We start from the raw sequence: 21,479 nt of genomic DNA, 5'->3' as shown, positions 1-21,479 counted from the left end.
CCATTTCCATATCATAAATAATGTTAAGATCTTATACCATTACCATATCAAGAAAATGTTTGTTAAATCTAATATCTTGTAGCGTAACCACAACTTCTTGGAACCATTACTACCGAATCAAATGACAGAAACAAAAAGGTCGGGTATAAAGTTTTACTAAGACTAGAGCTAAGCACTCACAGTTGGCGATGGAGGAAAACATTGTCTCCTCCTTTCCCCTCTTCTGCTTCGGTTTAAAGAGCCCGGCGAAGAAAGCGAAGGGCCAGGTGGAAATCTACTTGACCTGCTTCGAAGTTTCTTATTTTCTGCTTCCGGAATCTTCTCTTCCTTTGATCTCACCTGCCTCACCTTAGTCTCATTCAGCTCCGCCGGCAAAACACAGTTGCAAAACAAACCTAAAGGACAAAAAAAACAAACCTAACATTAAGAGCTTATACATAAAACAGAGTAAAAAGTCAGTGTTCTGTTTTGTAGCTTCTTACCAAAGCGAGCAAGACGGTTAACCCAACTAGGGATCGATCTTCGGGTCAACTGAACACAAACGTCATTGCAGAAGTGATTACAGTTCTTTGTAATCAAATGGTAAGTGTTTCCACTATATTCTTCAGCAAGTTTCTCCATAAACGCACGAACTTTCTCAGGATCCAAATCAGTTCTTCCAATCAAAATAGACTTCCTGAATGTAAAACCCGGACATTGCTTCGGTTCCACCTCGAATATCCCCGTTGTCGAATGGTCGTGAGCACCAAAACCGTATTCAACCCCATGAACTAAAACCAAACAATTGATAAACACACAAATATATCATCAATCCAACAACTCTGTTTTATTTATTTTAGGAAGCAAACAAAAACTATACAACTTAGATCTCAATATTAAAACATCACTCATTTTTGGACAGACATGCCTAATAAGATAGTAACACAACAATTACACATTAAAAACTCATATACAACCCGGTTCTGGTAAGTCATAGTCTCTCATCATAGAAGCTGATCCAAATTTAGTCAAACAAGAGTTTCCAGTTTTGGAATCTATCGAAAAATGAAACTTGTCTATTTCAATATCTACAAACAAACAATAACCAAACTAAAAAAAAAGTCTCATACTTTAAAACCAAACAAGCTCAAACAGAATCAAATAAGAGATTTTTCAAGACCCAATTCGAAAGTTGTAATCTTTAACCAAAACCCACCAATAATTTCCAAGAAAAAGTTCAAACTTTGAGAAATATTAAGAGAGATACCTTCAACACCAGAGTGATAGATCCCAAGTCCTAACCAATAAGCATAGCCATTGATAGGTGTAAGATCGTATACATTCAGATAAACCGGAACAGAACCAGGTTTCTTCTTCCGGCCAGGCACCACCACCATTCTACACAACATCTCTTTTTCTTTAAACCGACCAAAGAGGAGCTTCGAATCTTATTCTCTCTGTGTTCTGTCAATCTGAGAGAGAGAAGCTTCTGATGATGTTTCCTTCTTTCTTAAAAGCTACATTCTCTTTTCTTTCTTTTTTTCTTCTCTCTCCTTTGTGTCATCCTTTGCTCCTTTTGTTTTAGGGAAAAAATTGTTTTCTAACCCCTATAATTTACGTGTCTTTCACGTTTTGCCCCAATGTTTATGAATTGGAACTACGACGCCAACGAGGACTACTAGTTACTAGTGGTAGATTGTGTAATATAATGAGGAAAAGAGGGTAAAGAGGTAAATTATATTAAAATAAATAGAATTCGACAAAGCCACGAGCCCATGTCTCAGGAGTTTGTGACTTTGTGTACGTTTTAAGCAAAACGATGACTAAGCTGTTACGGCGTGAAGTTGGCATCATAATTACATTTTTTATATCTTTTGACCCAAACCAAAAAACAAATTACGCTGACTTTACTTGAGAATTATAGATTGATTCTTTTGTTTTTATGTGATTAATGTATAGATATGGTACTTTAATTAGTGAAAACTCTTTGACGAATAGAAAAACGTATTTCACGGATGTGCATATATCAATTATTTTGTAATGTTGTTAGGTACGAATTACTTTTTTAATTTTGAGTTTAAGATCATTATTCAATACTTTCATTAACAAAATAGAAAAATATAAAGAAAAGCTTATAATTTCATGTAAAAATAATGGACAAAACATATCGTGACTTGGCATTGGGGTTAACATAACATAACATAACTCTTCACAAATGTTTTAGCCGTCTTTTAACAATTGTTTAATTTATAGTGGAATGACCATTAGACTTAGAAAACGTAGTAAATTGGTATTTGATCATTCTTTCTAAACATAAGTTTTGTTTATTTCCCACTGAATTCTAAAGATAAGAGTTTATATCATATCAGAAAGCTGATTTAACATTTAATCAGATTTTGGTTTGTTCATTACTCGGTAGATTAATTCTAAAAAGGTGGCTTTTAAAAAGTCAACAAACTACGTATGTCTATTTTATGACTTACAACAATTAAATAAATAGCCTTGGCCATTTGTAGAACGACTTTGTAGACCAACAAGTTGTGTACATCATTATATTATATTTTTACGACTTCTAAGTTCTAAAATGATGATAATGTAAGTTACTAGTATTATATTCTAGTGATTATTTTTTTCAACTACCATGTTTATCATAATTTGAAATATACACTTTATTTTGGTTATGATTGGCACTAATAGTCACAGTCAGAGACTTGTAAATGAAATTTTGTTCTGTTTTATAGTCAATAGGTTTTTTTTTCTTCATAATGTCAAATAGATAAAATGCGAAAAATATACATATAAAGATGTCAAAAGCAACGACGACGATATGGGCCGATCACTTGTATTTGTATCTTCCTTATCTTTTTCGATAACGTTGTTCGGTGTGGACCTGATGAAAATGAAATGAAACCTCTCTCGGCTTCTCTAAATTTTCCAATAAATCCATACAGAAAGATCATCGCCAGTCGAATCAAATTAGTAGAATATGTGGTTCCTCTCTAAAGCTACTAAGCAAGGCATATCACTTATTTTCCAAACAACATAGGGACAAGTACGTAACTTATGATTTCAACTCTTTTAGTCCTTTCACCAGTTGGACATTACATGCGCTAATTATGACAGTCAGACTCATAGATATAGGCAGCTGTTATTACAAGTGACCGTAAAATAGTCAATTTAGATATCACACTTTTAGGTGTGCTTCGTGTGAACATACAAAGTCGGCCATAACTAGGTATCTATGGAGTTGAATAAACCGAGTTTTCTCCCACGTTAAGTAACAAAACATTGATGGGAATGATACCAGAAGCAACCCTTCCTAAAAGTGGTGAAGGTCACATTATATTGAGAGAAGAGGATCCTTGGAGTGTAAATATCTTATTCTTTAAGTCTTATGATGTAATTTATGTAAAGTACTTACGTTAAACATATGTGAAGAATGTATAAATAGGCTGTACCGTACAATGAAATAAATAAGAAAACCTTTTACACTAAACTAGTTTTCTTGACACATTAACTATCAATGAGAAAATTGAATGTAAATGCAATATTCAAAAAAAAAAAAAACTATTAATTCAGACATCCCGAACATGATTTGCATTAAAAATGAGGCAGATTGGCCAACTCATATTTTCCATCACCAACATATTCGGCGGGAATGACTTATTAACCAAGTGGCCAACGGTTCACCCGTTTCTGGATATGATAAACTTGTGTATCCCTGGTCATGTAGTCATATCAAACCTCTTTCACTTTGCAAATTGAAAAAAAAAAAAAGAAGTGATCTTAACTCTTTGTCATAATGTTTTCAATATCAAATTATCTTTTCTTAAACATTTTTTTTTTCCAAAACTCCAACCTCCTTTTGTCCGTTACCGGCATTTTTTTGCTTTAGTACTCTCCTTTAAGATCACATCTTCATTTTCTTGTCTTTGTTTCTTGTGCTAGTTATATACTGTTTTCGTTATGATTTAAGCATTAACTAATGTTGCAGTTACTTTCCCAAAACCGAATGGTTCTCTCGAAGCTATTTTGAATCCACGAACATAAGATGTCCTCAACATGTACCCTCATACTCACACAAAAGTAAAACTGAACAAAGAAGTATTTTTATTGAACTAACAATATGCCATATTCGAATTTGAACTCAAGATGATACAAAAAAAAAAAACTAACAAAAAACATTGGAATAATACTCTGGTCCTTTATATTGTCATTTGGTTAGAAGATATCGTGAATGCCATTTCTAATAGGACCTTACAATTATTTTGTAATGAGAAGGTAACGTTTCTACATTCATTCATTCAATATAACAAATCATCACAAACAAAATGATACTATCTATTCTTACTTTGAAGTATAAATAAGTAGGTTCTACAACGGTTATTTCTACTATTTACAAAGAACGATTAAACTGCATTAACTTTATTTTATTGACTTGACGACACACAAAATCCTCTAAGCAACAAAATTTTCGTCCGTCCGATAAATTTTAGAATCCAATGGCTCTCACTGGACCTTCAAAACTGTCGGAGAATGTCGTTTTCAGCTTAGTCATTGTCATCTGTAGGCCCAACAAAAGAGACTCATTTTACTAAACATGTCCGTTTCGGGACGAATTATGTAACCGACCAAAATAACTTATGTTCATATAAAAAATTAGAGCCAGAATGTAATAATATACAAGAAGATAAAGATGAAACAACGGGCTCGTCAGGTAATTTGGTTCTGCATGGCACAATTGGCACCATTGGAACATGTGTGATTGTCCAAATTTGTTCTTCTTGGATTTATTCATGGAACTGTCTGACTTTTCGTCATTCATTCAAGAAGAATTTTTTTCTGTGTGGATACAAAAATCTCTTCCCTGTGCAAAGAAAAAAAAAAACGATATGACAGAGCTTTAGTTGAGTTGAGTTCAAGCTTAAACCGGTCCAGATAATTCTAGTTCTAAACCAAACTCAATTTCGTGGTTAAGTAGCCGGTTAAGAATATATATATATATATATATATATATATATATATTATATGATAACTAGATATGATCCGGACTTTTACGGGGGTTTTAAATAAGCATAAAGCGTGACACCATTTCGGCTGGACAAATAGAGTGATTTTGTAAATTTCGTGCTTGAGAGAAATTGATCTTAAGGCAACTCCTCCTCAAATAGAATGCACTATACAGTCTATACTACCACCGCTTGGTTAGAATTTGCTTTGTTAAGGCTAAGGGTAGGTAAGTAATTAAGAGATGTAGGTGTATCTTTTCTCACGTGTTAGAGTTTGTTAAAACGGACTTGTCTCTTTTATTTCTTAATAAGAGCGGAGATTAAGCTCGATGTATGGCGGACCCAATCACACGTAAAGGGGGTCAGCTGACCCTCCTAAAATTCTGAATTTTGTATTATAGCCTTATAAGTTTTCAAATTTTTTTGTATTTCTTCTGTTCTGACCCCCTAAAAATTATAGATTTTTGTTTCGATCCTCTGAAAATTACAAAATTTATCTTTTGACCCCTCAAAATATACAAATTATGTTTTGACCCTTCAAGTTTTTATCATATTTTTCTATTACTGTGTTTTAACTATATTTCTCTCATGTTTCTTAGTTTTTTTGTTTGTTTCAATTATAAATATTGAATCTAATTTTGGTTCTTTTTTAAAAAATAAATATATTTTTACTTTTTTAAAATATTTTTCTTTTTTTTTGGTAAAAAGAAATATATTAATTTTCTTAATTATATTTTGACCTCCCTAAAATATATTCCTAGATCCGCCAAGTATGGTAATGAATCTATAGTCAACTGTTGGGATACAAACAATGTCCCACATCTAAAGATTAGAAAATAAGTTTCTAATATATAAGCCAAAACCAACTCCAATTAGTATGAAATTTTTTAGGAAGGAGTCCAATAAGAAATCCGTGCGGGCTTTGCCATCTGGGCCCAAAGCGGACAATATCATACTAATATGATAGTCTTTTCTTCTGTAAGGCAGACAGAGGACAATGTCGGGTTATTTTAGATATTCTTAAACAATATGGGTCTGTTTTGGGTCAGCAAATAAATTTTACAAAATCCTCGGTACAATTTGGGCACAAGATTGATGAGCAGACAAAAACCGAGCTCCAGGATGTTCTCGGGATCACGACTTTGGGTGGTATGGGGTCCTATCTAGGTTTACCCAAAAGTTTGGGTGGGGCTAAGACCAAGGTTTTCTCTTTTGTTCGGGAGCGGATTCAAAGTCGGATGAATGGTTGGACTGCAAATTTGCTTTCAAAAGGGGGAAGGGAAGTGATAATTAAATCTGTTGCAACTGCTGTTCCATTGTGATGTCTTGTTTTCGGTTACCAAAAACAATTACATCCAAGCTTACCAGTGCAGTGGCAAATTTTTGGTGGAGTACAAATGGTCAGACAGGGGGCATGCATTGGCTTGCCTGGGAGAAATTATGTGTTAGCAAACAGTTGGATGGTCTTGGTTTTAGGAATGTGGATGACTTTAATTCGGCGTTACTGGCCAAGCAACAATGGCGTCTGATAGATGTTCCAGAGTCTTTGTTTGCCAGGGTTTTCAAAAGTAGGTATTATAGGAATACACATCCGTTGGATCCAATTAGGTCATACTCTCCCTCCTATGGATGGAGGAGTATATGTTCTGCTTGCTCTCCGGTTAATAAAGGGCTTATTAAACGGGTTGGCTCTGGGAACACCATTTCTATATGGTCAGATCCTTGGGTACCAGCTCAATTTCCGAGATCAGCTTCCAGCAAGGGGCCGTTAAAGGACCCTTCTCTTCAAATGAATCAATTAATTGATCGACAAAATAATTCTTGGCGTCTGGATATGCTCAATGAGCATTTTGATCCACTTGATGTTGCATTAATCAGGGCTATTCCGTTGGGTGGTAACCAAAGGGATAATCCTTTCGGTTGGCACTTCACGAAAACTGGGAAGTATACAGTCAAATCAGGCTATCATGCTGCACGTCATGACGTGGTTCGGAATTTTGCGGCCACTGGTTCTGGCCCGGAAATTACCCCCCTACTCGCTAGCGTGTGGAGGGCTCGTTGCCCACCTAAGATCCAGCATTTTATGTGGCAGGTCTTATCTGGTTGTATTTCGGTTTCAGCGAATTTGGGACGACGCGGTATTGCTTGTGATGTACGGTGCGTACGATGCGGCGCGGATACGGAGACAATAAATCATGCCATCTTTGTGTGTCCTCCGGCCCTCCTGGTTTGGGCCCTAGCAAATGTGCCGGTGGGGCCTAATTCCTTCCCGACGGAATCAGTATATGCAAATGTTGATCACTTTTTAGGGCAGCAGAATCCGGGAGCCCATATTGCGGCTTTCCCTTGGCTCATGTGGTTTATTTGGAAAGCAAGGAATGCACGTGTCTTTGACAATATTGTCGAGCGGCCGGAGGACATTGTTAGGGTAGCAGAGGGTGAAGCTGCAGCATGGCAGCAGGCTCAGATAGAGGATGATCTAGTGACCAGTCCCACTTTTCCAGTAGTTTCGGAGTTGCCAATTAGGGTGCCTACGGTTTCCCTTCCTTCGGTCTTTTCAGGATATCGATGCTTCATAGATGGATCTTGGAAAGCAGGGGATTTGTATGCAGGTGCTGGTTGGTGTTGTACCTCGATCCAGACAACGTTACCGTTTTTGGGAGCCAAGAATTTCCGGCGAAGTCTATCTCCATTACACACTGAAGTTGAAGCGTTCCTCTGGGCGATGCGCTGCATTATCGGCCATGACTTCAGAGAGGTGGCTTTCTATACTGACTGCTCCGACTTGGTGAAGATGGTGTCTTCTCCTTCCGACTGGCCAGCGTTCTCGGCGTACCTTGACGACATCAAGACTGATAGGGAGGAATTCTCTTTCTTTTCTTTATCTTTAATTCCTAGAAATGCTAATGTAAGGGCGGATTCTTTGGCACGCCAAGCGCGTACATCTCCGCACCAAATATTGTTTGTAAATGTTTTTCCTACCAATTGGCTCGTTTGAGCTGATCTGTTGTTGACAAAAAAAAAAAAGTTGGTTTGGGTTTGGAAAGCCCAACAATTGGTATCAGAGAACAATATTATTTATTTTTTTTTTTTTTGTCAAACAGAACAATATTATTCATGATACATAATCTCAACAATTGTTTGTATTCCAACATCAACTCTCTTGTAACTCTCAAAGACCATTTAGATCAATCAGATTTCATAATCGGTTTCCACTTAAGGAGATCTTAGCTTGTTCTTGATTCGATTGGTTTTGTCGATTAGTCTAAAGGAGTTCTCGGTTATTTGGTGTTTCGACCACAAGAAATTATGTTCGACCATTTTTGAAAAAACACGTGAACTCTTTGGTTATGAAAGCAACATCTATGACGTGTTTTTCTTATAATGTTTTTCTTCTAATAATCTCATTCGTTGTCTAGTGTCCACCAGTTTGAGGCCTAACAAAGAGAACCATTGGATGCTTTATTTAACGTTACATACTATATTTTGTTAGTTACTATAGGCATAGTGATGTATTCATATAGTGATCCAATATATATTCTTATAGTACTCTTTGCTTTTTAGTGACACCATCATCCTACTCAGCAACTGTCTTCTTTTAAAATTTATATCTGTTTTGTTCTGTTTAAATGTCTTGTTAGCAACTTTTAAATAAATAGAATGATTGTTCTAACTTTTAGGTAACCCAACTTTGACATTAGAATATTAATTCTTTTTTCTTGTGACTATGAAACCAAATCTTCCTACAGATCTCAATATCATCTTTTCTTCTTCTTTGTTTTTTATTTTTCCTTTACTCTATACTTTATACGGTTCTTGGGTGTCTACCTGAAATCCATTTATGTAAAGTCTAAAAATCTCAGACTAAGTAGATACAGTACTATGTGGAAAAGATGTACATTAGCTGTTTTTACTATACACAACATTTACTAACAATATCTAGAAAAACAGTTGAAGATACTAAATTCAAGAATCAAGAAAAAGAATCTCAAAGCTTGAGGGACAAGTCAAGCTTTTGTTGCTCTTCATGATTAGTACTTAACAATCCTCCGTCTCCGCACCATTGTTCAAGAGCCGGTGTCCCTTCTAGAATCCTTCCTATGTTGCTTGATGACCTACCGATGTTATTGGGAAGTGAAGGAGCCATCATCATCATCTGATGGTGATGATGATGAAAATTCTCTGTTGTAGGCAATTTACCTATGGCTGGTTGTTGATCAAATGGAAGTCTTGACCAGTTGAGCTGACCATAGTGACCACCAAATCCGTTATATGAACTTACCTTATGGCTCATCGAATGAGCTTGAATCCCTAATAACCTGCTGTTGTATTGTCCATGGATTGGAAGTGGAGAGAAACTGTAAGGATGTCCAAAAGCTGAGGCTGATGCTGCCAGACGTTGTCCTCTCTTCGCTAACGTCCGCTCTCTCTTGTGTGCGTTTTGGTGACCACCAAGCGCTTGTGAGCTATAGAAAGTTCTTTGACAGTAGTTGCATGAGAAAAGCTTTTGTTCTGTGGATGTAGTTCCCTTAACGTTACTGGTTGTGTCTATGCAGTCGATGAGATCGAGTTCTTGATTGAGCTGTTCTTGACTAGAATCATGAACGTCTTTTTCTTCGTCTTTGGTTCTCTGTTCTAGGCTCTGGTTTAGAGAATCTTGATTTGGAAAAGTTTCGGAGAAAGAAACTATAGAAGCGTCCATGAGAGCGCCTAAAAAGGGAACAGAATTTTGTAGGTGATGATTTCTTATCTCTATATCTTTCTATTATTAATAGCTATGGAAGAGGTTTTATATCAGTGAATGGGAGCAGAAGTAGATGGTATTAGAAAGGAATAGACAAAGAAAACAAGACCCTACACTAGAACATTTCCTTAGGTTTTTGTAATAAGTGGACCAAAGTACTATAATGAGAGCGATAGGTAGGTTTGGTTTGCTGTCACACCCTTCACGAAACACTTTAAAGCTAGTTGATTGGAACTACACCATCTTAATACCTCTCTATCTCAATATATATATATAATAGGACCATTTCCTCGTTACCTTGCTTCCTCCTTCAATAACCCAATCCATACATTTATAGTATTCAATCAAGGTTTCGATTTGAAATTGGTTTTGATTTTTTTTTTTTTCGATATATATAAGTCAAGAGAACTTGTTCGGATTTTAATCAATGCTTTAATTTGCAAATAAATCTAGGGTTTAGTTTGGTGCTTTTTGTGTGTGAGAGATTAGTTTGAATTCGTGTCCACTTTTATGGGTATAAAAAAGTGAATCCTTTTAAACCATATATTAAACTATAGTTCAGTTTTCAGATATCTATTTCTATCGGGATTGAATACTCTTTCATACATTTTTGAGATGCCATCACTCATCAGCCAAAACGTGTATATCTTGTTGATAAAACAACCTTATGAATATGATCAACAAGCTTATTTAAATTTGTGTTGAAGTTGAATCCTCTACATATATAAAAAATGATCATGTATTCATGCTTTTCGTTTTTTTTTTTTTTTTTGACATCAATATCACCATATTTTATTATGCTAGATCGAATAGGTTAGCTTCATTAGCCAACCACTCCGGAATCTACGAGTTTACATGGGAGAAAAGTGATCCTCGTGCTCGAGCGCTTTTAGCGAGACAGTCGGCACGGACATTGTTTGTACGGACAATATAAGAGATTGAAAAAATAGAGAAACTTCCTCTGAGCCTATTAAATGAATCTGATTCAGTAGCAAAAACCGGCCAGTCCTCTAACTCGTCCAAAAACTTGGGAATACTGGAGCAATCTGTTTCAAAGTGGACTCTATCAAAACCATTAAGGAGCAGTTGTTCCATCGCCAAGATCAGCCCGTCAAGCTCAGCGTGGAGAGGGGTGAGTTATCTTGTGACGCCCGTTGCTCCATACAGGGGTCGTGAGGCTCCCTGCAGTTCAAAGCCCATCCCAGCGGTGCGATCAATATCCTTCCAGGAAGCATCAAAACGACATACTGGTTCATCCCTTTGTACTTGCGGGACTGTATTTCCCTTCTCCACAGCTCCATCCGCTTCTTCTCGTCCCATTTCCTGTGCCAGCTTCCAACTCACCGCCTCTGATAAGGCAATATCTCGTGTGTCCGGCGGCATAATATCAATATTGCTGAAGACTTTTACATTCCTTACTTTCCAGATGTATCAGAGTACCCATGAAAATGATTCCAGAAGGGATGAGTCTATGCCTTGATCCTTCGCTCTCCAGAAGAGGAAGTCAAAATTCGAATACAGAGAGGAACACGGGAAAGACCCCAGAGATATCGGAATTGGTGAGAGAGCCCATACCTGGAGCACGGGGGGACAGTCGAATAAGACGTGGTTTATAGACTCCTCGTCCGCCCCGCATCTTGGACACGTTCTATCTGTTCCACAGTGACGGTCCGCTAGACGACTACACGAAGCAATGCACCCTGCTATTGCCTGCCACATGAAATGCTTGATCTTCCTAGGAGCCTGCACTCTCCATACCTGACCTTTTAATCTCGACAAGCTTGGTTCAACGACTTCCGAACTGGTATTGATTTCCTCTGTAGCCAGTAGGTAACCCGACTTCACCGTGTATTGGCCCGATTTTGTATGTATCTAGATATAATCATCCGTCATAAAGGTCTTGCTGGGCTTGAGGCCTAGAATCAGGGGAAAATCTTGCGGTTCCATCAGTTCAGTTAACTTATCTTGCTTCCATTCTTTTGTTTCAAAGTCGATGAGGTGATTCACGTACAAATTAGGATCTTTTGGGCCTCCATTGCCCTTCGCGGACCTAGCAGGAATAGTAGGAATCCAATTATCATCCCATACCTTCGTGTTGAATCCGGATTGGATGTTTTTCCGGAGTCCTTTGTTAAGTAAGGGTTTTGCTGCCATAATACTTCGCCACCCAAAAGATGGGGAATTTGCTTTGGAAGTATCCAGCGGATTCGAGTATCGAAAGTAGCGTCCCTTGAGAACTCGACATAGAAGGGAATCTGGGAATCTAAGTAGTCTCCAAAGTTGTTTCGCTAATAGTGCTAGGTTGAATTCTTTCAGATCTCGGAAGCCTAGACCACCTTTCGCTAAGGGGATACAAATTTTATTCCAAGCAATCCAGTGTAAGCCACTGTTAGCATTCTTGGTACTCCACCAGAACTTAGCAATAGCACCCCTAAGTTTACCAAGGACATTTTGCGGTAACAAAAAGCAGGACATTACATATGTTGGGAGAGCTTGAGCTACCGATTTTATGAGCACCTCCTTACCTCCTTTCGAAAGGAGTTTTGCTGACCATGCATTGGTACGTGATATAAGTCTATCATGCACAAATGAGAACACTTGCTGTTTGGAACCACAAATTGATTCAGGTAGTCCTAAATACATGCCCATGCCTCCCTCCTTGACAATACCAATGGCAGTTTTTAGCCCAGCTTTAGTTTCCGCTGGAACTTTATTTCCAAATAAAATGGCCGACTTATCTCGGTTTAATTGCTGTCCCGAAGCCAATCCGTAGCTATTGATTATTTTTAAGAGCTCAGCACATTGCTGGATTTCTGCTTTACAGAAGAAGAGGCTATCATCAGCAAACAGCAGGTGTGAGACCGGTAGGCTTCCTTGCGCGATTTTTAGGCCAGTAATTCACCCTTCTGCTTCAGCATTTTTAAGTTGAGCAATCAAAACTTCAGTGCAGAGGATAAACAGGAAAGGGGAAAGAGGATCTCCCTGGCGTAGCCCCCTAGACGGGACTATATTACCTTTTGCCTCCACGTTAATGAGGACATTGTACGTTACCGTGGAAATACAGCTCATTATCCAACCAATCCATTTGCTATCGAATCCAAGCTTTCTCATTACCGCTTCTAAGAAGGACTATTCTATCCTATTATATGCCTTACTCATATCCGTTTTAATGGCTACAAATTTTGACCGGCATATCGGGTTTCTTCTCAGAGCATGGAAATTCTCTTGCGCTAAGAGGATATTGTCCGTGATTAGACGTCTAGCCACAAAAGCCGATTGAGTCTCTGAAATCACCGTGGGAAGTATTTTCCGCATCCTAGTACTGAGGACCTTAGCAATTATCTTGTAACTCACATTGCATAAACTTATCGGTCTGAATTCTGTCATAGCTCTCGGTCTCTCATTCTTTGGGATTAAACAGATGTTTGTATAATTGAGACAAGGGTCTAGTGTTCATGTTTCAAAAAAGTCACAGACCATAGCAATAATATCCTTACCAACCACATGCCAAAACTTCTGGTAAAAGATTCTTGTCATTCCATCCGGGCCTGGGGCTTTGTCTGGGTTTATACCAAAGAGTGCTTTTTTGATCTCACCATCGGATGGCTCGCGGGTAAGCGTTCTGTTAGTCTCCGGGGATACTTTCTCAGGAATAAGCTGGATAATCTCCTCTAACCCACTCGTGGTCGAAGCAGTGAAAAGGTTTTCAAAAAAAGAAATCGCCACTTGTTCTATAGCTGCATCCGACTCCGCTCGGCCACCTTCCCCATTGTCGATACTAATGATCCGGTTACGCGCACGCCTCTGCTTTGTGGACGCATGGAAGTATTTAGTGTTCCTATCACCCTCTCGCATCCATATTGCCCGACTTTTTTTTGTCTCCAGTATGTCTCTTCATCCCTAAATGCTGCACATAGTTGCCATTTTAGTTGCAATTCTTCCTCTGCGGTAATCGAGTCTAATCCTTGTGCAACATCGATTTTTACTTTAAGTTCTTCTATCTTTTTTCCGAGTTTGATGGGTTAGCTCTTTTTCATCGGGAGATAGCTTTACGACACTCCGCAACTTTTGAGAAAAGGTCCGGATGGCCAGATGGATTTTCCTCGTTCCAAAAATCCTCTATCATTTTACGGAAACCTGGTTTCCCGAGACATCTCTTGTCGAATTTGAAGCTTCTTTGAACCCTTTGATTCCGAGACTTAATTCTAGCCAGTACAGGCCGATGATCTGAGCCCCATAGTTTTAGATACTCCACATCAGTGTGGGAAAATAAGTTGTGCCAGTCTTCGTTGCCAACCGCCCTATCTAGTCAACATTGTACTCTTCCCTTACGTTTTTTACCAGCCTAGGAAAGAAAATTACCTTTGTAAGGGGATTCTAACATGCCGCAGTTTGCCAACATTGTTCTAAAAGGAATAAAAGTAGCCTCAGCTCTACGACGTCCTCCACGTTTTTCATGGTTGCCGATTATGTCGTTGAAGTCGCCAATCATGAACCAAGCTCCAACTCTATTGATGCTCATCCTCGTCAACCTTTCCCATACATTCTCTCGGTATGCTATAACCGGATCACCATAGATAAAAGTCATAAAAACTTTATGTCCCTCAATAGTAGTCTCAATATCAATCATGCGATTATTGGAATAAAGAATTTTCACATCAGGAGACTCCATGTAAAACAAAGCCAGTCCACCGCTTCTGCCCGAGGGCTCCACAGTGAACAATTTATCATAACCAAAAGAAATTTGAATATTTTGCAAAAAAGAAAAATTGTTTTTTGTTTCTGAAAGAAAAAAGAAAGAAGGAAAAATACATCTTCTGAGCTCCCTCAGATGCTCAATCGTCAGGTAAGCGCCCGCTCCCTGACAGTTCCATGCTATTGCATTCATGTATCCGAACTGGGTGGTTTCTGGGACCCCACCGAACCTGAAACAGCAAAAGCCTTCTTGCTTATCGCAGAAGGGAACACCTCACAGCGAGGGACTGAAAGAGTTTTTGTATGAGTAACCGTTGTTGGCGCTTTCTTGGATGGTGATCTCCCGCGGAGAGCGTTTGTCTTCCTAGTCGCGATACCTTTAATCTCCGGACCTCGTGGTGAACGTCTCCTTGGAGACTTGGCATCCTTGGCCAGATCTTTCGATGACTTGGACCCCCGTCCTGCCGAAGGGACCTTTGAGGGACGTGATTTCAGGCGTTCCTTGTCTTTCCCTTTAGCCTGATTCTGACCTAGCTCAAGCCTTTGTTGCGTTTTCTTGACCGGGGATAGCTGAGATATTGCTTCAATCTGTTCAGCTCCATCCTCCGGTTGTGCGTTAACCAGAACTCCGTCTTTCAACAGTCCCACTTCCTGAAGATACACATCAACTTCCATCGGCTCTTCCTGAGTATTCTCATCATCTAATAGGTCATCATTGTCTATCATTTCCGCATCCATTACAAAGGGGGGGGGAGCCTTGTTTTTGTACTGTGATATAATCATTTCTAGGGGAATCCCTTGTAGCGGCCATCTCATCACCAGGTGGTTTTGATCCAGTAGCTTCATTGACTTTTGTGGGAGTCACATCGCGAACTACGGGAGGCGGAGGAAGAACTAAGGCTTCATTCGTAGACTCCGTTATAGTAGTTGGATTTAGCCTCGCTGTGGAAATCCCTCCACTAGGTCCAGGAAGATCTTTTGTCTTTGGTCTATAGTAAACTGCATCCTTTCCTTTCAGAGACGTGTTTGTTCGGCTCCTATATCCTCTTCTATGATCGCTTGGCCTAGCATCCGAGTACGGTCTGTAGAAACCGTCGTTGTTATCCGAGATAGTGCGTTGCGAATCAAGGGCTTCAGCTATTTCCTTCACCTGGCCGTCTGTTTTCCCTATCTTTCATATTATATGGTGCAACATTTCTGCTATCAAAACGTAACTATGTATTTGACACAGAGTTAAAAGAGACTTCAGTCTGAGAGGGGATGCGGTCCCTTCTTCCCTCACCATAGGGATGGTACCTCTCCCGATAACGGGGATAGTTAACGTTTCTTGGATCTTCCAGACGTTGCCAAATGTTTCTGTTCCTACTCTCCTTACCCTGATGTGCTTCTTCGCGTGACGACCAACGCTCAGATGAGCGCCTAATCGAATCCTCACTATCACCTTCTCCCTTTCGAACTTCCGCTTTGTCTCTCCCAGTTAACAAAAGGTCCTGACCCTTCGGCTGAGCAAACCGGCTTCTGAATTCATCTGTGTGTGCGTATTCTTCTGCCCGGAGACGTCTGTTCTTTTCTCTGTCTGCATCTGATAACAGAGGACATGTTCTCTCCTCGTGGGAGATTCGTTTGCAGGTAAAGCAGTAGCGAAAAAGAACTTTGTAGGCAAGAGTTACCTTGACTATGTCTCCATTATCAAAGCCCACTTTTCGTTCAAACTGAAGTGGTTGATCCCCATTCAATGACACCCAAACTCGTTCTCCATCAGTATCCACCGAAATTACAGACCCAATGGCTTCACCAATACTCTGATACACCACAATTTTACGGTAATGCTTCGGAATACCATTAATTTTAACCCAGAATACCATTAAGTTTGGGAAGTCCTCCCGGACGTTTGGTTCCCATCATTCCAAGGCAAAGCTCCATTGATTAAAATGGCAAGGTCTCCGGGCAAGTACCCTCTCCAAATCAGCACCATCTTCAAAATCAAACTGGAATTTTCCATTTCCCAGGTTTGTTCCTTTAACTCTACTCTCAACATCCCAGATCCTAGCCTTTGGCATAAAGGCAATCAAGGCATCAATACTTCGACTACCCGAGTGAAACATCCTACCCACAAGGGAGTTCTGAAATTTCTCAATCAAATCAGAGTTATCAAAGCGTGGAACCCGAATGATATCATCATCTCCTCCTTCACCCTGGGTTAGATCCGATGTAGCTTCAGACTGTCGATGACCCAAGCTCCCGTCTTGTGAGCGGCTTGACTGTTCCCGTACCAAATCCTTTTGTCTTGTACCTCTCTCTACCTCCTTATGTCAGGACTCATCTACCCTTCTCTTCTCCTGACTACGCAGATCCCTATCTCGATACATCTTCCAAACCCACTCGATTGACGAGGAAAAAGCAATCCAAAAAGCAATATTCCAAAAGCCCAAAGATCAAACCACGAAAACAAACGAAGGCAGAGAAACGAAATAACACTCGAGGGTCGAGGAAAACTTCAAATCTTCACCGATCTATGGAAGCAAAAACTTGCCGCCGCCAATCGCCCAGTCGCTCGTCATTAGGGTTTTTCTAATTTGTAACCAGGAATATGCTTTTCGTTTTTTTTTAAGATGGTGAATTGGTAAACTTGATAATTGAGTTTGTGCAGTTTCCAACTTTATTTATATATGAAAACCTTTTCTTTTATGAAGAGAAAAAGCTAGGAGTTAAGGGATGCAAAAGAAAGGACAATTGAAAACGAAGCGCTTTCTCAAAATAGTTAAAGCTAGTACATCTGATGAAACGACAGGAGAGAAAGATGACAATAAATTGAAAAGGAAGAGTACTGTTAATGGACCATCCAAAAAATTTCAGGCCAGTTTAGTCTACTTTTTGTAACTCCACGAGGTAAGTGACCATTTCTGTCTCCTACTCTCCTTTGGCTTCTCGTGTGGGTCTCTCCTTCATCTGTTCCTTCCTTTGTCCTCTATTGAGACTAGAGCAAAGCTCAAACTAGTTACAGAGTTAATAACAAACCACTTGGTTAGAACTTAGAGCATAGACCTTAATAACTTTATTGTTCCTCTTCTTCCTCTTTGATTTTGATATATTTTATTTAGTGGACTGTCTAATTATTAATTCGTGAGTCTAATAAAAAAGTCATCTATGGAAATATCTACACTCATAGAACAACTTGTAAACCACTCAAATTAATTACTCTCTCAAGTCTTAACACACATATATTTATCGATTTTGTTTCGTATCTTAGTGAGAAATTGTTGACCATGTTTACGACTTGAAGAATAGTATTAAAAGATAAACCTTTTAAATTTGTGTAAATCTTAAAGGAAACCACGATCTTCTTCTTTATCGTCTAAAGAGTTTTGTGGATTTGTCAAAATGTATTTTGGTTTCCCACTTAATTTCATCGTGATATACAAACTAAGGTTGCATGACAAAAGTCGCTTTCTTCAACCACTTGAAACTTTTCTTTTCGAAAGCCACGTCGGGGTAAGATCAAACACACCTGAGCGTCGAGTAAACGTGTTTCTTTCTCAACATCTTCAATAGTATAATTCCTAACAATCTAACCACTTTAACATTTCCAACGTTTAACTTAAACTTATTTCGCACATATAGCAGCCAAGTCTAATTTACTTTAGCTAGTTATGAAATAGAAATATCTAATGGTTTAAACTTTAAACTTTGTATATTTGTCGAATGGGATTGCGACCTAGTTATTGGATCCAACGTTTACATATGGCCGACACAGAAATGGGAAAGCTGATTCAGAATTACATATTATCTTCGTTAGAAAAAGCTAAGTGATTCTAATCAAATGGTTAAGGTTCTACTTCTACCTATACATATTTTTCTTTTTATAGTAATTTATGTTACTTTGCATCGTAAAAATTGGATTGTAAGTTGGATACTGTCTATCTAAATGATGTGAAAAAATTGTTTTCAAAAGTTATTTTATAATTAGTGGGAGTTTTTATGCGTTTTATCTCAGTCATTGTACTTGGGCTTCACCTTATTAGTAAACTAACTCTTTTTTTTTGTCAACCACACATACATTAAAATAAAATAATATGATTAGAAGCCTAAACTGGAGGAATATAGTTTTACAAAAATAGCTTAGAAATAAGCAATCGAAAAGATTGAATAAGACAAACTCATAATTATTTTATTTTAATATATATTTTCTTTATTTTATTTTATACTTTTAGGATTCCATTGTTATTATTTTTGTAGTTTTTAAATTCTATTCAAAAACTTTTGTTAATTTTCTTATAAGTAAGTTGTATTTTTATTATAATCTAGTGTTATTGAAATATAACTTAACTTTTTCAATAATACACAGAACTTATCTCTACAAAATTTAATAAATCATTTTTTGTATATGCGATAAATTACTCATATAAATGATTATTGAAAATGAATTATGTGAAATTGTGAATTGTCAAAATTTATTATGGATTATGGTAGCTTTATGAGTATTCTAATTTTCCACGTATAATATTATATGATATAGTTTACATCAATCATGGTCAAAAGATACAGAACATTGGATCTTACTTTAAAGAGATGGTGACATGTAGCTATTCATTATTTATCCTGTATGTAATTATTAGATCTGTCTTTCAATTTCTTAAAATTAATTCTCAAATACTCTTTTAAATTTCTGTAAAACTTTTGTCTATTTTTTTAATCTGAAAATTCTATGTATGAGCATAGTCAAGTGTCATATAGTAAAAGGTTTTAAACAGTAACTCGGTTTTTGGGGCCTTATTATAATCTAATATTTTACAAGATTAGCTAAATTTACTCAAATCAATAAAGTGACAAGTAACACATTTGCAATGATTATTTCTCTAAGTGGAATTATTTTATTGGTAAAAAATTTTAAAAGTAACTAACCCAAAATAATACACTTGCAGAAATAACATCCACTAGGAGTAGTAGTAAACTCTTTGGAAATATGTCACACAAAAAAAAACTCTTTGGAATTGTTTATGATGAATTGATTGTTTTGAATTTGATGAGAGATGATGAATTGATTTGATGTGATGTAGTGAATGTCTCATTTGCATTGATAAATAGTTTATTTGTTGTTGGTTATCTACATACCGTAAAAAGGCTGTAATTAAGGTCTTGATTGGAAGAGCATATGAAGAAGCATTTTAAATTTTATCATCCAATCAACATTTATTAGGAGAGCATATAAGAGAACATTTAGAAGCTGCAGATGCTCTCATATGCTCTCTTTCTATATGCTCTCATTTGAAGCATTTTCCAAGCATTTAACTCTACAATATTATTATATTAAAATAATTTTAAATAATTAATTTATTTTGTAAAAATATAAAATTATGATTTCATAAAATAGAAAATATAAAATTATTTGTTATAAGATAATATATATATGAAAAACTACTTAATGTTATTATTTAAAATAATATAATAATTTATTTAATACATTAAAATATTAATGTGAATATACCGTTTATAATATATATTATTTTTTATTATAATTTAATGTTTTATATTATATATATTTAAAAAATTTATTGAAATTAAAAATGTAAATATAGATATACAATTTTATAAAAAAAACTTATAAGATATATTAATTATTTTGTAATTAATGTGTTACATTATAAATATATATAATTGAAAATTATTAAATTACACATTTATTTGTATAAGAATTTGTAGTATTTATTAAATATAAAATATTATATAGCAATGAGTGATAATTAATTTTCTTAATGAAACACATTTAAATTATATTTATTTAATTAATATCATATATTAAATATAAATATCATATATGATACTCACTGCTATACCAATCAACTAAACATGATTAAATAGTTTTGAGTATTAAAATTATTACTTCCTCTATTTCACCAAAAGTGTTATTTTAGATTTTTTTTTGTTTCACAAAGAGTATTATTTTATATTTCTAATGTATTTTTAATGCTAATTTTCTAATTTACCCCTAAACCCAAAGCTCATTTTATTGAATTTAAACCATTAATCGTTTATTAAATAAGGATAAACATGTACTCCATCTGTCCTTAATAAATTGATGTTTTAAAAAAAAATTGTGTTCCTAAAAGATTATTTTTTTTAGATTAGAACTCTAAAATAATTTTTTTAATTTATATTTGTTTTAAGTGACATATTACTTAGTGGGTTATATTTTCTCTTTCTACCCAGAAATAATGATAAATTAGGTTAGAAATAAACACAGAGAAAGTATAATTTAAGTTTTTCTTAATTTGTGTGAAATGTGTCCAACTGACATTATTTGTGAAATAGAGAGAATAATTCGGAATATTTAACCTAAGTTCCAAAAAAGAATATAAATCATGATGATTAGTCTGGATTTCGGTTTGGGTTTTCTGAATTAAGATATGTTAATTTATTGTAAATTATATTACTACTATTAAAATATGTTAATTTATTTTGTTTCTGAGAAAGTGATGCGAAAACTGACCGGGAGATAACAGGAAACACACCCTCACATATAACTCCAAATGTAGACAGTCGTCTAATCACATAAACAACCAAATCTACTTTTGGTAGATTTTATGTCTCATCCAAAATTTGAAGCAAAATGTCTTTCATACCATACATATTTTTCTCTTCAGATCTAATATATTCAAGTACAGTCTCTAAAAACTAGGAGAAAAAAATGTTTCTACAAAATAATGCATGTTACTAGTATCTAATAAATTTCTTAATTAGGATTGAATAAGGTAAAATGTTAAACTAAGTGAAAATGATAAAAAGAACAAATGGAAACGGGTTGGTATGAAAAAAGAGAGTCAACTGATTGCTAAAACTGGATTATCCTGACCGTGCACTGCCGATATTAATGACTGCTTTACCGCGAGGCCATCTGAACTAGGTTGTGACAAAACTTAGATCAACCGGATGGATACACATATTAGATCATACATAGCAAGATGAATCAATCTTTTGGTGCTTAATAAGATCGATGTAGTGTCACTCTTCAAAATTGTAAATCGCTTTTACCGTTTAAAAATATTAAAAGATCG

At 36.5% G+C, this 21,479-nt stretch overlaps 3 protein-coding genes and 1 pseudogene across 4 annotated transcripts; all 4 read right to left on the bottom strand.

The window, feature by feature from the left end:
- Nucleotides 1–11: 11 nt before the first annotated feature.
- LOC104770990 (deSI-like protein At4g17486) lies at nucleotides 12–1,755 on the bottom strand. The gene is made up of 3 exons (XM_010495463.3): nucleotides 1,247–1,755; nucleotides 483–770; nucleotides 12–395 (listed from the first exon to the last, which is right to left on the bottom strand). Exons 1-3 carry the CDS (start codon nucleotides 1,386–1,388, stop codon nucleotides 169–171), a joined length of 657 nt encoding a protein of 218 aa, XP_010493765.1. The 5' UTR covers nucleotides 1,389–1,755; the 3' UTR covers nucleotides 12–168.
- Nucleotides 1,756–8,804: 7,049 nt separating this feature from the next.
- On the bottom strand, nucleotides 8,805–9,838 carry LOC104770989 (zinc finger protein 3 pseudogene; annotated as a pseudogene). Its single transcript, XR_015593770.1, has one exon. The product of XR_015593770.1 is annotated as a zinc finger protein 3 pseudogene (transcript).
- A 3,927-nt stretch (nucleotides 9,839–13,765) lies between these two features.
- Nucleotides 13,766–14,404, bottom strand: LOC147918937 (uncharacterized). The gene is made up of 2 exons (XM_087503787.1): nucleotides 14,095–14,404; nucleotides 13,766–14,037 (listed from the first exon to the last, which is right to left on the bottom strand). The coding sequence occupies exons 1-2, from the start codon at nucleotides 14,402–14,404 to the stop codon at nucleotides 13,766–13,768; spliced, it is 582 nt and encodes a 193-aa protein (XP_087359913.1).
- On the bottom strand, nucleotides 14,344–19,680 carry LOC147918936 (uncharacterized). Its single transcript, XM_087506194.1, has 2 exons — nucleotides 19,540–19,680; nucleotides 14,344–17,421 (listed from the first exon to the last, which is right to left on the bottom strand). Exon 2 carries the CDS (start codon nucleotides 15,271–15,273, stop codon nucleotides 14,617–14,619), a length of 657 nt encoding a protein of 218 aa, XP_087362320.1. The 5' UTR covers nucleotides 15,274–17,421; nucleotides 19,540–19,680; the 3' UTR covers nucleotides 14,344–14,616.
- Nucleotides 19,681–21,479: the final 1,799 nt, after the last annotated feature.

This window comes from Camelina sativa, chromosome 20 (genome assembly GCF_030686135.1).
Source record: "Camelina sativa cultivar CO46 ecotype springtype chromosome 20, ASM3068613v1".
Lineage (NCBI taxonomy): Eukaryota > Viridiplantae > Streptophyta > Magnoliopsida > Brassicales > Brassicaceae > Camelina > Camelina sativa.
Note: the sequence above shows the minus strand (reverse complement) of the source record. Positions and strands in the feature narration are given on the sequence as shown.

What these genes read in the sequence shown, in the direction of transcription:
- LOC104770990 (XM_010495463.3), bottom strand. Translation starts at nt 1,388, where the DNA reads ATGTTGTGTAGAATGGTGGTGGTGCCTGGCCGGAAGAAGAAACCTGGT. An exon ending in CTATCACTCTGGTGTTGAAG is followed by an intron (nt 771 to 1,246) that starts GTATCTCTCTTA and finishes GTTTGGTTTTAG; the next exon opens with TTCATGGGGTTGAATACGGT. An exon ending in TAACCGTCTTGCTCGCTTTG is followed by an intron (nt 396 to 482) that starts GTAAGAAGCTAC and finishes TTTGTCCTTTAG; the next exon opens with GTTTGTTTTGCAACTGTGTT.
- LOC147918937 (XM_087503787.1), bottom strand. Translation starts at nt 14,404, where the DNA reads ATGGAGTCTCCTGATGTGAAAATTCTTTATTCCAATAATCGCATGATT. An exon ending in GTTAGAATCCCCTTACAAAG is followed by an intron (nt 14,038 to 14,094) that starts GTAATTTTCTTT and finishes AATGTTGACTAG; the next exon opens with ATAGGGCGGTTGGCAACGAA.
- LOC147918936 (XM_087506194.1), bottom strand. Translation starts at nt 15,273, where the DNA reads ATGAAGCTACTGGATCAAAACCACCTGGTGATGAGATGGCCGCTACAA.